The following is a 16,448-nucleotide window of genomic DNA, read 5'->3' on the forward strand; positions in this document are numbered from 1 at the left end:
TCAAATTGTTACTTAGACAATTGAAATTGTTACTTAGAAATATGTTCTCTGCAAACGAAAGCCTTGTTAAACCCACCTCAGGTCTCTGGCAGTAGACCTTTTTCAAGACAAACATTCCAACCGACCCAGAACCACATCTAGATCGCAGGTTGACGTTTATTGGGATGAGTCTTGTCCTAGATGGGCCAGCTGCAAAGTGGAAATTGGCTATATTGAAAAAATATGCCTTTTGGTCTTAATTTAACATTACGGTTAGGCATTAGGTATAGCAGTGTGGTTAGGTTTAGAATCAGATTTTAGGGCTTTGCTAGCTAGTGACCACTCTGCATAGCTGCCTCCAGAACAAGATTCATGACGAAAAACTCTAACCTGCGTGTACAGTGCATTCGGAAAGTATTCAGACTCTTGACTTTGAGAGTTTACCTTAAAACCTTATTCTCAAATGGATAAAAAAAAAAAAATGTTTTCCCCCTCATCAATCAACACACAACACCCCATAATTACAATGCAAGAATAGGTTTTTAGACATTTTAGCAAATTGATAAAAAACAAAAGTACATAAGTATTCATACCCTTTACTCAGTACTTAGTTGAAGCACCTTTTGCAGTGATTACAGCCTCAAGTCTTCTTGGGTATGATGCTATATGCTTGGCACACCTGTATTGAGGAGTTTCTCCCATTCTTCTCTGCAGATCCTCTCAAGCTCTGTCAGGTCTCTCCAGAGATGTTCGAGTTCGAGTTCAAGTCCGGCTCTGGCTGGGCCATCAAGGACATTTAGAGAGTCATCCAGAAGCCACTCCTGCGTTGTCTTGGCTGTGTGCTTACGGTCGTTATATTGTTGGACTGTGAACCTTCGCCCCAGTCTGAGGTCCTGAGCGCTCTGGAGCAGGTTTTCATCAAGGATCTCTCTGTATTTTGTTCCGTTCATCTTTACCTCGATCCTGACTAGTCTCCCAGTCCCTGCCATACTTAACCGTAGGGATGGTGCCAGGTTTCCTCGAGATGTGACACTTGGTATTCAGGCCAAAAAGTTCAATCTCGGTTTTGTCAGACCAGTGAATCTTGTTTCTCATGGTCTGAGAGTCCTTTAGGTGCCTTTTGGCAAACTCCAAGCAGGCTGTCATGTGCCTTTTACTGATGAGTAGCTTCCGTCTGGCCACTCTACCATAAAGGCCTGATTGTTGTAGTGCTGCAGAGATGGTTGTCCTCCTGAAAGGTTCTCCACAGAGGAACTCTGAAGCTCTGTCAGAGTGACCATCGGGTTCTTGTTCACCTCCCTGACCAAGGCCCTTCTCACCCAATTGCTCAGTGCCTCGACACAATCCTGTCTCGGAGCTCTACGGACAATTCCTTTGACTTCATGGCTTGTTTTTTTTTCTGACATGCATTGTGGGACCTTATATAGACAGGTGTGTGCCTTTCCAAATCATGTCCAATCAATTGAATTTACCACAGGTAGACTCCAATGAAGTTGTAGAAACATCTCAAGGATGATCAATGGAAACAGGATGCACCTGAGCTCAATTTCGGGCTCATACAGCAAAGGGTCTGAATACTTTTATGTAAATAAGGTATTTCTGTTTTTTATTTTTAATACATTTGCACACACAAAAATAATCCTGATTTTAATTTGTCATTATGGGGTATTGTGTGTAGATTGACGAGTAAACATTTTTATTTAATTAATTTTAGAATCAGGCTGTAACGTAACAAAATGTGGAAAAGGTCAAGGGGTCTGAATACTTTCCAAATGTATATCAAACAGACAGAGGACATAATAATCTAACATCAATGTAGTAGGCATTCAAGTAAAGTGTCAGCCATTTTTTAAATTTACTTGAATCACCCTCGACTGCAGTGCCTAGTGCTTTTCTGTGGGCCTAACTAACTACTATAGGTCATTGTATACGTTTCCATCATGGCGGTTGTGTGTTGCGGGCGTCACAGTGGGACTTTGATGGAAGTCATTAAGGAGGAGGGTGATGGAAGGTCTTGTAATGTCCTGGCAGGTGTTTTCTTCCACCAATCACCACTAGGACAGGAGAGTGAGGACTGGACTGGAAAATTACGTCATTACCTCTACACAGCTAATTAGCAGCAAGGTTGTGTTCATTAGCCACTAAACAAAATAAAATTGACAAACGGGGAGGGACTATCTGATCTTTTTCCATTGCAAACCGTTTTGCTCGGGTGTGCGCTAATGACTACAACCCTGATACATCGTTCTCAGTGATGCATGTGTCAATGATTCAGGGGAGTCATACTCGGGGAAACATTTTACATTAAGTTCCCCATATAAATTGTCATTACTCTAACTACATGCGTTCCATTAACGTAGTAAGGGAAACTGACCAATCTGTTTGTTTAGTACAATAATAGTTTAGTACAATTTGTTTATTCAATTTATTTCATTACATTCCCTGTAATTAGGTCGTTTTATGGTGACTTTATGTCAAGTTTGACCTAATGTTAGTTTTTATGTCAACCGCTATACGTTGATAAGGCTCTCTCTCTTTGTCTCCTTTTTTTCGCTAATTTCTTCTTTCTCTCTCTTTCTCGCTTTTCTCTCTCTCTCTCTCTTTGTGACAGGAGCTCCCAGCTGCCAGCAACATCACCCACCTTGAGGTGGACCTAAACGTGTCCCCTAGGGACCGCCTCCCTGCATACCAATCTGCCGCGCTGGCCAACGAGGGCCACCTGGAGCTCCAAGAGCTGCCGTTCACCCCCATCCATGCCCCCATCATCACCATGGGAACACATGCTGCGCCTAGGTGAGCACCAGAGGCCAGGGTCCTTGTCACAGCCAGCGGTTTCACACATCGGTCCCTCGCCTGCTTAGGGTGCCTCACAGAATGCCTGCATGTTAATGGAAGGATAGGGTCCTCAAGGTCCTTTATATCGACGTTACAAGGAGGTGTTCTGGGAAGAATTGCATAAACGGCAGGACAAAATGAATTAGTTAACCGTGACCCTTCAAAGCTAACTACAGCTGGATTACTAGTACTGTATCTCAAGTGGTGTTGTCATGTAAAGGGCTTTATCGCCGGCGCTAATGCAGTTCTACACTAGTCTCGACCCTGGTATTTTACAACCATGATAAGTCACTCGCATCTGATCGGTCAGGCTTGAGTAGCATTCACGGTCCACACTTGCGGCTGTTACTGAAGTGTGATTAAAAGGCTATTGAATGCTAACCGGCCTCGCACCGTGGCTTTGAACATGCCTTGTTTTAGCTGCCGTGTTATCTCCGTCCAAAGATTTGGGCATCGGTCCATTACACCACAATTCTCTCCTGTCTTGCTATCTACCGAGAGGTCTATGGGTCAGCTAATTTGTCTAATGTGCAGTGGGTAGTATACAGTAGGTGGAACATTCAGTTAGGAGACAATTTAGAGGAGTAGGATCTGCCCTGTTCTAAAATAGCATCTCAAGTGACTATTTACGATAAAAGACGGTGTGCAGTAGTCATTTTTAAAGGGGGGCCATTCTTTAAATAACCTATGAGTACTAACAGCATATCTGTTTACTAAATAGATAATATAGAGCTAATATAATGTAGGCGGTAGGCTATCATAGTAGAAGTCATAATATAGTACAGTCATGGTGTAACAGAGGAATACCACATGAGAAATGACACCGTGCAAATAACAGACACGGCGGCCGGCGCTCAAACAAACATTTTACATTTACATTTGAGTTATTTTGCAGACGCTCCTATCCGGAGTGCATACACTCTGGATAGGAACATATTGTTTGTACTTGTCCCCCGTGGGAATCGAACCCACAACCCTGGCGTTGCAAGTGCCATGCTCTACCAACTGAGCAAACAATTGCATTAGCACAGAATCAGATGAAAACAATTGGCTGGCATCGAAACCAGTCTTACAGGCTGTGTCCCAAATGACACACATTATCTTTGACCAGGGACCATACAGTGCATTCGGAAAGTATTCCGACCCCTTGAGTTTTTCCACATTTTGTTACATTACAGCCTTATTTTCTAAAATGTATTAAATTATTTTTTTACATCATCAATCTACACACTTTAGCCCATAATGACACAGCAAAAACAGGTTTTTATAATTGTTTTAATTTACATAAGTATTCAGACCCTTTACTCAGTACTTTGTTGAAGCCCCTTTGGCAGCGATTACAGCCTCGAGTCTTCTTGGGTATGACGTTACAAGCTTGGCACAACTGTATTTGGGGATTTTCTCCCATTGTTATCTGCAAATGGGATGCAGATGGGGAGTGTCGCTGCACAGCTGTTTTCAGGTCATTCCAGAGATGTTAGATCGGGTTCATGTCTAGGCTCTGGCTGCGCCACTCAAGGACATTCAGAGACTTGCCCCAAAGCCACTCCTGCGTTGTCTTGGCTGTGTGCTTAGAGTTATTGTTCTGTTCGAAGGTGCACCAGTCTGGGATCCTGAGCGCTCTGAAGCAGGTTTTCATCAAGGATCTCTCTGTACTTTGCTCTGTTCATCTTTCCCTCGATCCTGACTAGTCTCCCAGTCCCTGACGCTGAAAAACATCCCCACAGCATGATGCTGCCACCACCATGCTTCACCGTAGGGATGGTGCCAGGTTTCCTCCAGATGTGATGCTTGGCATTCAGGCCAAAGAGTTCAATCTTGGTTTCGTCAGACCAGAGAATCTTGTTTCTCATGGTCTGAGAGTCCTTAGGGTGCCTTTTGGCAAACTCCAAGCACGCTGTCGTGTGCCTTTTACTGATGAGTGTCTTCCTGGCCACTCTACCATAAAGGCCTGATTGGTGGAGTGCTGCAGAGATGGTTGTCTTTCTGGAAGGTTCTCCCATCTTCACAGAGGAACTGGAGCTTTGTCAGAGTGAGCATCAGGTTATTTGACACCTCTCTGACCAAGGCCCTTCTCTCCCAATTGCTCAGTGTGGCCGGGCGGCCAGCTCTACGAAGAGTCTTGGTGGTTCCAAACTTCTTTCATTTAAGAATGATGGCCACTGTGTTCTTGGGGGTCTTCAATGTTGCAGACATTGTTGGCTACCCTTCCCCAGATCTGCGCCTTGACACAATCCTATCTCGGAGCTCTACGGACAATTCCTTCGACCTCATGGCTTGGTTTTTGCTCTGACATGCACTGTCATGCACTGTCAACTGTGGGACCTTATATAGACAGGTGTGTGCCTTTCCAAATCATGTCCAATCAATTGAATTTACCACAGGTGGACTCCAATCACATTGTAGAAACATCTCAAGGATGATCAATGGATTCTCATAGCTGATTCTCATAGCAAAGGGTCTGAATACTTATGTAGATACGGTATTTCTGTTTTCTCTTTTTAATACATTTGCAAAAAGTTCTATAGACCTGTTTTTGCTTTGTTATTATGGGGCATTGTGTGTAGATTGACAATATTTTTTTATCCATTTTATAATTAGGCTTTAACCTAACAAATTGGGGAAAAAGTCAAGTGGTCTGTGTACTTTCCGAATGCACTGTAAGGGGGCACAGTGTCTGGAACACAGACAGGCGTAGTGCTGTTCGCTGGGATGTAACTTATGGGACTGTGTCTTTAAAAAAAATATATTCTGAGCGGAATGACCCACTTATTTGAGGAGGATCACAATGAACTTCAAATAACTTTATTAATTTCATTTCAATAATCACAACTGTGTGTCAGATTGAACCCCTTTGAAATTAAGACAGTGGCTCAAATATTAATCCTATCGGGGTGAATTAAGATGGGGAGACAGAAGTGTGAAATGTGTGTATATAGCCATGGCAAACTCACTCATTTGATAAGGTCTTTGGCATTCCCCTCTGAATAAGCCCAAAACGTAATTAGTTATGAGTCTGTTTTTTCGTATTACTTTTGAAGTAAATTGTATTTACTGATATGATTTGTCACATTCGTCTTACTGACATTCTCATGGTAAACAACAGATTGTTCATTTTCCTTTCCCTGAATGTGCACTTTAACCAACCATCTGTGTCTGCTGCTCTGCTACTTATCATGCACGGAGTAGTCCATGTCAGTATCAAAAATATAAGTTATGGATGTTACCATGGTTTCCTAAAAACTGTGATTAGAGATATCTACAGATTATGGTTGAAATCCTGAGGGAGCGTTTTGACACTGGTCCTCCTCTCCCCCCAGATGGGGTTCTCTCTGTGTGTTATCGATGAACAGAGTGTGAATGCCAACATCCTCTAACCATCTTAATCATTCTCCCACCATGTTTCGATTTCCAACCTGAGTATTAGGGTTGGGGTCAATTGCTCTCTTCGTGAATTGAAAACAAACCCTCTTTGAATACAGTATAATGAATATAGAGTATAGTATTAAGACTATTTCACTGGAATTGAACCCAACCCATGTCACTGCGTTTTTCCATTAAGTTTGGTTGCTAATACAAAATAGCTTTGTGCTCTCTAGGGCTGTGTCTGAAATGAGACCATTTTCCCTAGTATATATAGTGCACTACTTTTGGCCAGAGCCTCATGGGCTTCCTAACGGGCTCTGGCCAGAAGTAGTGTGCTATATAGGGAATAGGATCGATGCCATTTCAGACGAAGCCTAGATTCTTCTTTTTGTTTGAGGATTGTTTCCTCTTTTTTTGCAGCTCTTCCTTTGTGAGTTCCAGGAGCTCCCTGGCCCACCTCTACTCAGCCGGCTTCCCCAACATCACAGACCCCAGTGGGCTGGTGGCTGAAGTGCAGGACCCGACAGAACCAGTCAACTTTGACCCCCAGAGAGAGGAGGCGGATCCCCTGCAGGGCAATGTGCTCCTGCTGCAGTTTCTGGCATTTTCCAGGTGAACCCACAGCCGCCTGGTCATGTTTGTGGCTCTACGGCACCATGCATAAACATCACCCATGTAGTGTAGGCTGAGATTGATTCTAATCAGCATGTTATGTACTCTGTTGAACTGTACATTGTCTTCCAATATTCATATAGGATGGATTTGCCCTGTGCCTCCAGAATGCAATGCAAGTATAAGGGTGTATCATAACTTCAGTCAAATGTTCACTTTGTTATGCATTGATCTCACTGGGCAAATAAGTGAACATTTGACTTAAGTGAAAGCTAGGATTCGCCCCATAGTGATGAAACCACATATGAGGATTTGAGCTTGACTATTTTTGTCTGCAAATAAGAGTAATGGGCTTGAAAGAAATGACATTTTATATGAGCCTCCACACCACTTAGTATGAAAATATAAGAAGAGACATTTCCTGTGTGCACTTGGTCTCCAGCCAAGGACATACGGTGCTTTGTGATGTTGACGTCCAGCCAAGATTACTTCAGTGCACTTACACACACTTACTTTTGGCGATTTAAGGCTCACACGCACGCATGAAAACATACGCACAAAAACACACACACACACACAAAGCCTTGTCAAATACATCCCAGGTCCTGCAGCTGTCCCCTCTGCCAAAGCCTGACTTTTATTTTGTCATCAGCTCTGTCATCCCCAAGATAAAAGAATCAGGCATTTGTCATATGCATCACCGACGGCCCTGCGAGCAAGGTACAGCCACTTCTTTTGTGGCTGCAGCTTTGAGGCTTCAGCGCAGTTTGAAACATAATGGTAGCTTTTATGTTTTGATGATTACCTCTCTGACTGAATTGCAGGCTGGCAATTTACCTCACATAAAAGGAATCAACAGATACGCTCAGTGCCATAAGTGGGGGGAAATTAAGGATGAGACATTTTGTAATAAAAAAAAGGGTATTTAATTTTATAAAGCTCGACGTTATCCTTTTTCCTGCCACCTCAGCTGCTCAATACTGTCAGGCTTGTAGGCCTTTCAGCATTTTCACTAAAACAATTTCAACCACCTCACAAATACATACTTCATGCCAACTTGAAGGCTCTCCAAGAGTCCTCGGTATTTGCGGCTCGCTCTGAAACAATGGGCACGACACACTTTGTTTCCCTAACAAAATTACCTAATAAACATGATGAACGGTTACAGCGGGCAAGGGGGAATGACTGTGAACCAACGAGTCTCCGGAATGACTGATATCATTTCTGCGTCTCTCTCTACAATGCTGTAATTATCAATCTTGTCTGTTTACTGGTAGAATATTAATGTCCGGCTGTGTCAGAAATGGCACCCTATTTCCTATATTGTGCACTGTGCCCTATATAGGGAATAGTGTGCTTTTTGGGACACAACCCCAATCTCTGTAGCCACATAGAGACATTAGCTTGCGCCGGCCTTTTTATCACGGGAATCTCAGCCTGTGTGTCTCCGGGGTCAGACTTTGCTCTTATTAAATTCCACTTCAACGTGGTGGTTTTGATACCGTTCGTGCTCGGTGGGCCTCACAGTGACTGCCTCACCCTAAACGCTTCTCCTCCCATTTATATAATGCCCAATGATTGATTGCTAATCTTCTCGCGGGGAAATAGAGAAGTAATCGTTTCCGTCCCTAATCTCACTCGCAGCTCATTTATTCCAAGCACCGAGACTGAGGGGACGGCGGGCGAGAGTTTGGGCCCACCCACGGTTTGGAGAGTATGTGTGTGGAGATTGTGTGTGTTTAGTGCTAATACACTCACAGGGTGGTCGTTTTAAGTCGTGTGAAATAGAAGAAAGTTGAGGACTGATTTAGATTCAATCACTCTACCACCTATAGTTGATTTCCAGACTAGGACAAAAGCTACATTCCTCTTGCTCTGAAAGCAAGTAATTTGGTCCCATCATTACAACGAAGAAAATAATACTTCTCACTGCCAATCAGAACAAGCATGTTTTCTCATTGTACAAAAAATTGAACTAAAATAGGATTTTACCCCCAGAGACAGGGTTACAACAGGTTTTGATAGAGGAGGGCCATTGATTTTATCACCGAAGATGAATCCATCTATGGTTGTATAAGGTGTGATGCTGTAGGCCTATAGCTGTGGAGAGGGCACCTTTTCTATCAGTCTCTGATTTATGGGGGTTTCATTAAGTGATTTAGCCCTCCTAATCTCAGAACACTATTGGTTTTGTCGTTTTAAGGAACTGTAAAAAGGACACGTCTGTAGGGACGGGGATGTGGGGGAAAAGTGTTGATTTTTGTTTCCAGGAAACCGACGAAGCTGAATGATTGACTGATCTGACTCTCTGATTCAATTTGATTTAATGACATTTTTAAATGGGTGTTATTAAATCCTAAATGTGCTTCTCCCACTGCACATGGATTGGTTCGATAAAAAAAATATCATACTTGGCAGAAGCTCAGCGATGGTATTCCAAGTAGATTGTAATATTAAAGTGAATATAACAAATGTTTATGTACTGTGTTGAGTAGCAGACTTTATTATCCCCCAAGGGGCAATTTGCTATACGGAAAATAGACAAATTCTATACATTGACAACATATAGAATATATACAACATAAAGACTAAATATAGCAAAGCAAAAGTGTAATCAATTCATAAAAAATCAAGATGGCCTACTTTAACTGATATAGCTTTTAGCGTAATAGGAATAGTGTAGTTTGAGAATGGTGAATGTGGAATACATTGTAGACTAAGTCAGGGTTAAAAACTGTGAATAGCACCTACTGTATGTTGGAGTACATGAAGTCAACGTCATATAACATTAGGATTTAGTGTATGAAGCTATGTTGTAGTGTATGAAGTAATGTTCAGTGTGAATAGTGTGTACTACAGTACATGCAGGTTACATCATGTAATGTAAGGGTTTAGCATAAATAAACTGTGTAACCTTTGTTTCCTCTCTTCCTGTTTGCCCAAAGGATACCACAGCAAGGGGGGAGCAGCAACTGGCCAGACTCTGTTCATTTCACCTTCCAGCTCTACCGCTTCCCACCAGTGACCACACAGCGCCTGAAACTACTGGGCATCGACAAGCTGCCGAAGAAATCCAGCGAGACGCCACCCTGTGTCCTGGCCGTCATTAACAAGGATGGAACAGTCAACTCTGGTAAGGGGACCAGAGGAAACATTTTGAACTGTACCAACCAGATGTGAATTCAAATACTATTTGAAATAATTTCAAATATTTTAGCTGGGCTTGGTTGAGTTTGCCTGGCTCAAAGGAACCAGTAGAATAGTTGCGCTAACTTGCAAACCCTGCTGATCTGGTACTCCAAGCAGGCTAAAGAAAACACAAAGTATTTCAAATAGTATTTGAACCCATGTCTGTTGAATATTTGCAAACACTCATATTCAATCATAGAGCTCATGCATAGGGCCTAAGGAAACGGCCTAGATATTAGTACCGCTACTGTGCGTTCATCCCAAATAGCACCCTTTCCCTATGTAGTGCACTATTTCTGACTAGGGCCTATAGGGCTCTGATCAAAGGAATTGCACTATATAGGGAATAGGGCGCCATTTGGAATGCAATCCCTGAGTGGTATTGAATGACACCCCTGCTTCTGTCCCACGCCCACCTCCTTCTCTGCACCCACCCATGATGTGTGCCCAGAACATATTGTACATGATCATGAACACATTTACATATGTATGCAAGCTCCAAGTCTCTCTCTCTCTCTCTCTCTCTCTCTCTCTCTCTCTCTCTCTCTCTCTCTCTCTCTCTCTCTGTCTCCCTGTCTCTCTGTCTCTGTGTGTGTATAACTGTATTACAGACTTAGGATCTTAATTTGACCACTCATTTGTTGCTGAGAATTTTCCTGCACATCAGGAAATCCAAACCTGTAGTGTATTTGAGTTTTAAAAAGGCTTCTGGAGTCTATGATTTCCACTTTGAAATTTTACTTGATTTACCATAACAAAAAAATGCATGAACCCGACAAAAATGGACATTAATTATAATCCACATAATAATTCACATTTCCTGTTGCGGCAATATTTTTTTTCCTGCTGTAGCAAACTTTCTCAAATTAAGAGCAGGATGGAATTGTCTTTAGCATGCAAGATGTGTCTTCAAGCATAAGATATTGTAAAAGCTGCTTCTCTCAGAAGCTCTTAGACCAGACATTATGTACTGTACCATGGCAGCATGAAAGATATACGGCAAGGTGACGTCAGGGGTGACACGGCTGCACGGAGGTGTCTAGGGACACGGGGCTGAGGACATGCGTCATAGGGATCCCAAATAACACCCTATTCCCTATAGAGCCCAGATCAAAAGTAATGCTTGCACTACATAGGGAATAGGGGGCCATGGCTTTTCTTTTTCCGTTCCCCATTTTGGGGGGAATAAGATCATGTCTTTTTTTTTTTTTTTTCTCCCCAATTTCAATCTTGTCTCATCGTCTCATTGTCTTCAACGTCAAGTAATGCGTCCTCCAAAACATGATCAGCCAACTGATGGCCAGGTCTGCCTGCAGGCACCCAACCTGCCACAAGGAGTCGCTAGTGCGTGATGAGCCAAGTATAGCGTCCCCGGCCAAACCCTCCCCTAACCCGGACGATGCTGGGCCAATTGTGCGCCGCCCTATGGAATTCCCGATCACGGCCGGTAGTGATACAGCCTGGGATCGAACCCGGGTCTGTAGTGACGCCTCTAGCACTGCGATGCAGTGTCTTAGACCACTGCGCCAAGACCGCTGTGTCTGGTCTTTTGATAAGTCTTTGTTTTAAACCCTCAATTAAACATTGGTGTAACCTTGGTATAACATCGATTGTCGATGGGGGGGTTGAAGGGTTGCTTTGGTGTTTGATGTGTTATGTACTAACGAGGCACTGTTTACGAGACGTTTGCACCTTGCTTCCAAATACACACAGGCAAACACGAGCACACACACACACATATACTTTAGATTAATCGAAATTCGATGCCTAAAAAAGGCCATTTTCAATTCATTAGCCTAATTTAATGTGACCTTTTATCCTGAATTGACCTTATAGGGCAGTATGTGTGTGTGCACTAGGGCTGGGAATTACCAGGGAGCTCACAATACAATAGTGTCACAATACTTATGTGCCGATACGATATACAGTGGGGCAAAAAAGTATTTAGTCAGCCACCAATTGTGCAAGTTCTCCCACTTAAAAAGATGAGAGAGGCCTGTAATTTTCATCATAGGTACACTTCAACTATGACAGACAAAATGAGGGGAAAAATCCAGAAAATAACATTGTAGGATTTTTTATGAATTTATTTGCAAATTCCTTCGTTGCCCGGGCAGTGTGTTTGGGATCATTGTCATGCTGAAAGACCCAGCCACGTTTCATCTTCAATGCCCTTGCTGATGGAAGGAGGTTTTCACTCAAAATCTCACGATACATGGCCCCATTCATTCTTTCCTTTACACGGATCAGTCGTCCTGGTCCCTTTGCAGAAAGACAGCCCAAGACATTATATTTCCACCCCCATGCTTCACGGTAGGTATGGTGTTCTTTGGATGCAACTCAGCATTCTTTGTTTTCCAAACAGGACGAGTTGAGTTTTTACCAAAAAGTTATATTTTGCTTTCATCTGACCATATGACATTCTCCCAATCTTCTTCTGGATCATCCAAATGCTCTCTAGCAAACTTCAGACGGGCCTGGACATGTGTCCCCTGCTTAAGCCAGTACGTCTGGCACTGCAGGATTTGAGTCCCTGGCGGCGTAGTGTGTTACTGATGGTAGGCTTTGATACTTTGGTCCCAGCTCTCTGCAGGTCATTCACTAGGTCCCCCCGTGTGGTTCTGGGATTTTTGCTCACCGTTCTTGTGATCATTTTGACCTGACGGAGTGAGATCTTGCGAGGAGCCCCAGATCGAGGGAGATTATCAGTGGTCTTGTATGTCTTCCATTTCCTAATAATTGCTCCCACAGTTGATTTCTTCAAACCAAGCTGCTTACCTATTGCAGATTGTCTTCCCAGCCTGGTGCAGGTCTACAATTTTGTTTCTGGTGTCCTTTGACAGCTCTTTGGTCTTGGCCATAGTGGAGTTTGGAGTGTGACTGTTTGAGATTGTGGACAGGTGTCTTTTATACTGATAACAAGTTCAAACAGGTGCCTTTAATACAGGTACCGAGTGGAGGACAGAGGATCCTCTTAAAGAAGAAGTTACAGGTCTGTGAGAGCCAGAAATCTTGCTTGTTTGTAGGTGACCAAATACTTATTTTCCACCATAATTTGCAAATAAATTCATTAAAAATCCTACAATGTGATTTTCTGGATTTTTCATTTTGCCTGTCATAGTTGAGGTGTACCTATGATGAAAATTACAGGCCTCTCATCTTTTTAAGTGGGAGAACTTGCACAATTGGTGGCTGACTAAATACTTTTTTGCCCCACTGTAACTGTCATATAGTATGACTCCATATGAGTGTGTATGCTTTCTCTGTGTTTCAAATATGTGAATGTGTACGTATCCGTGTCCCTCCCTCTTCAATGTGCTATATCTTTCATAGAAATAGAATTACTACGGGTACATTCAAAATGGCTGCCGGTCCACTCATTACAGAGCCATTGACTTGAATGGGGATGCAGTTCTTGTAATTTTATCTCTATGGTATCATCTCCCTCTTTCCAGGCTCCCCGGGGCTCCAGCTGCAGTTCCGTGTGGACGGGGCATTCTTGCAGCCGGGTGAGAGACGCTGGTTCCTGCGCTACCTGGCCCTGCACACTCTGCAGGTGGATGTGTGGGACAGCCAATCCCTCCTGCTTATCGGCTCCACAGCCCTGGGGCTCAAGGTACAGTAAGACAGGCCTATTAGCCTCACCTCACATGGTCAGACGGCACACTCTGACTGGCAGTTGTCCTTGTTTTTTTCTACCACACATGACACCCTATGTTTCACTATATCTAGCCTGGGAAACAGACTGGCACTCTGGCTATCCTATTCACACTACTTTTGACCAGGCTCACCCAATTCACCATAAAGTGCTCTACTTTTGGCCAGACTCAGCCAATTTGTTATAGTATATACAGTGCATTCGAAAAGTGTTCAGACCCCTTGACTTTTTGGTGTTCTTCGGCTTGCCTTTCTCCCCTTTTTCCTCCAAATATAACAGTGGTCATTATGGCCAAACAGTTCCATTTTTGTTTCATCAGACCAGAGGACATTTCTCCAAAAAGTACGATCTTTGTCCCCATGTGCCGCAGCAAACCGTAGTCTGGTTTTTTTATGGCGGTTTTGGAGCAGTGGCTTCTTCCTTGCTGAGCGGTCTTTCAGGTTATGTCAAAATAGGACTCGTTTTACTGTGGATATCGACACTTCGTGCCTGTTTCCTCCAGCATCTTCACAAGGTCCTTTGCTGTTGTTCTGGGATTGATTTGCACTTTTCGTACCAAAGTACGTTCATCTCTAGGAGGCAGAATGCGTCTCTTTCCTGAGCGGTATGACGGCTGCGTGGTCCCATGGTGTTTATACTTGCGTACTATTGTTTGAACAGATGAACGTGGTATTGCTCCCAAAGATGAACCAGACTTGTGGAGGTCTACAATTGTTTTTCTGAGGTCTTGGCTGATTTCTTTTGATTTTCCCATGATGTCAAGCAAAGAGGCACTGAGTTTGAAGGTAGGCCTTGAAATACTTAAGAGTACACCTCCAATTGACTCAAATTATGTCAATTAGCCTATCACAAGCTTCTAAAGCCATGACATCATTTTCTGGAATGTTCTAAGCTGTTTAAAGACACAGTCAACTTAGTGTATGTAAACTTCTGACCCACTGGAATTGTGATACATTGAATTATAAGTGAAATAATCTGTCTGTAAACAATTGTTGGAAAAATTACTGGTGTCATGCACAAAGTAAATGTCCTAACCAACTTGCCAAAACTATAGTTTGTTAACAAGAAATGTGTGGAATCGTTGACTCCAACCTAAGTGTATGTAAACTTCTGACTTCAACTGTATATAAATATAACCACTTTTTTGGGGTAGGCACAAAACTACCTTCACACTTAAATAAATCGTAAATTGTTTCTTAAATCCGGCACCGGAGAACACCATCTTGTCTGTAAGAATCTCCCCTATCCACAGTGGGGTCCCATTAGTTTGTAGGCCAATCGGTTCGGACGCTACCAAAAAGAAGTTGGCACATCGACGGTACCGACTTCAGCCAAGTCTCCTGACACGGAGAGTGCCATCATGTCCGTGAGAGTCTTCCCTTTCCGTAGAGGGGTCATAATAGTTTGTAGGTCAAACTGTTCGGACTCTATAGACGTTTTCGTGAGAAGACCGATTTTCAGGATTTAAAATCTTCGGGGTCTCATGGTCTGACAAACACCGCTCTAGCTCTGCCGCTGACTCCTCATGTAGCCTATTACCGGCAACTTCAGGAGAGTAATGGCAGAACCTGCAAAAGCCAGTAGGAGCAGAAGATGGATGGTCAGGTTATGTTTTTTTTTATCTTGATCTGTCTCTGTGCAGCATATGTTGCGTCAGTAGTTTGTCTGGTGTTGTGTCTCCGGGCAGCATATGTTGTGTCAGGGCCGTCCTGGCTGTTTATTTATTTGGATCTGAACGCGCCCCAATCTCTGCCCCTGATCTCTGAACGCTCCCCTATCTTGTCATGTCTCCGAAACGCTGATCTGTGTCTCCGCACAGCATATGTTGTGTCAGAGCCCTCCTGCTTGCTTGTTTGTTTGTTTGTGTTGTGTCTCTAAACACGCCCCTATCTTGTTGTGTCTCTGAACGCACCCCTGCATCTCTGTCATTCAGCATATGTTGCGGCAGGGCCGTCCAGCTGTACAGGCCACTCATGAGCTGGAGGTCATCACCACAGAGTACATGGGTGAAGGTGTGCCGGTGAGCCTGCACCGGGCCCCCAACCCGATCAGTGTCTTCACCACCATCAAAGGTCGGCTCCATCTGCGCCTGGGTAACGTGGGTAAGGACGAGAGCACTGCATTTATTACTGAAGTATATTAATCTACTATTCAATGCCGATTTAATTGGGTTACAATTGTAACCAGGTATCAATAACAGGAAACTTAAACTGGAACAGTGAAATGGTACGGTTGGTGAGGCATTGCGCTCCACAAAGAGTGAAGGTAGAAATGAAGTAGCCTAAGGAAGGAAGTAAGTATTAAGAAAAGTACACCTACTCTATTTACCCTCAATAGATGGTTGGCTGAAGTTTAGGAAGAGCACACTCATACTGTCTACCAGGACAATATGGATAGGGATAAGGAGTCTGGAGAGCACACTCATACTGTCTACCAGGACAATATGGATAGGGATAAGGAGTCTGGAGAGCACACTCATACTGTCTACCAGGACAATATGGATAGGGATAAGGAGTCTGGAGAGCACACTCACTGTCTACCAGGACAATATGGATAAGGAGTCTGGAGAGCACACTCATACTGTCTACCAGGACAATATGGATAGGGATAAGGAGTCTGGAGAGCACACTCACTGTCTACCAGGACAATATGGATAGGGATAAGGAGTCTGGAGAGCACACTCATACTGTCTACCAGGACAATATGGATAGGGATAAGGAGTCTGGAGAGCACACTCATACTGTCTACCAGGACAATATGGATAGGGATAAGGAGTCTGGAGAGCACACTCATTCTGTCTACCAGGACA

General features: G+C 43.4%; 1 protein-coding gene across 1 annotated transcript in view; it reads left to right on the plus strand.

Annotated features, from left to right (window-relative positions):
* Window positions 1-16,448, plus strand: part of LOC139367676 (nephronophthisis 4) — a 190,914-nt gene that overhangs the window by 121,654 nt on the left and 52,812 nt on the right. Inside the window, exons 13-17 of the mRNA XM_071105959.1 lie at window positions 2,591-2,772; window positions 6,601-6,792; window positions 9,738-9,925; window positions 13,437-13,597; window positions 15,573-15,741. Coding sequence (XP_070962060.1) covers window positions 2,591-2,772; window positions 6,601-6,792; window positions 9,738-9,925; window positions 13,437-13,597; window positions 15,573-15,741 — 892 coding nt within the window. The remainder of the gene's footprint in view (window positions 1-2,590; window positions 2,773-6,600; window positions 6,793-9,737; window positions 9,926-13,436; window positions 13,598-15,572; window positions 15,742-16,448) is intronic.

This window comes from Oncorhynchus clarkii, chromosome 16 (assembly GCF_045791955.1).
Source record: "Oncorhynchus clarkii lewisi isolate Uvic-CL-2024 chromosome 16, UVic_Ocla_1.0, whole genome shotgun sequence".
Lineage (NCBI taxonomy): Eukaryota > Metazoa > Chordata > Actinopteri > Salmoniformes > Salmonidae > Oncorhynchus > Oncorhynchus clarkii.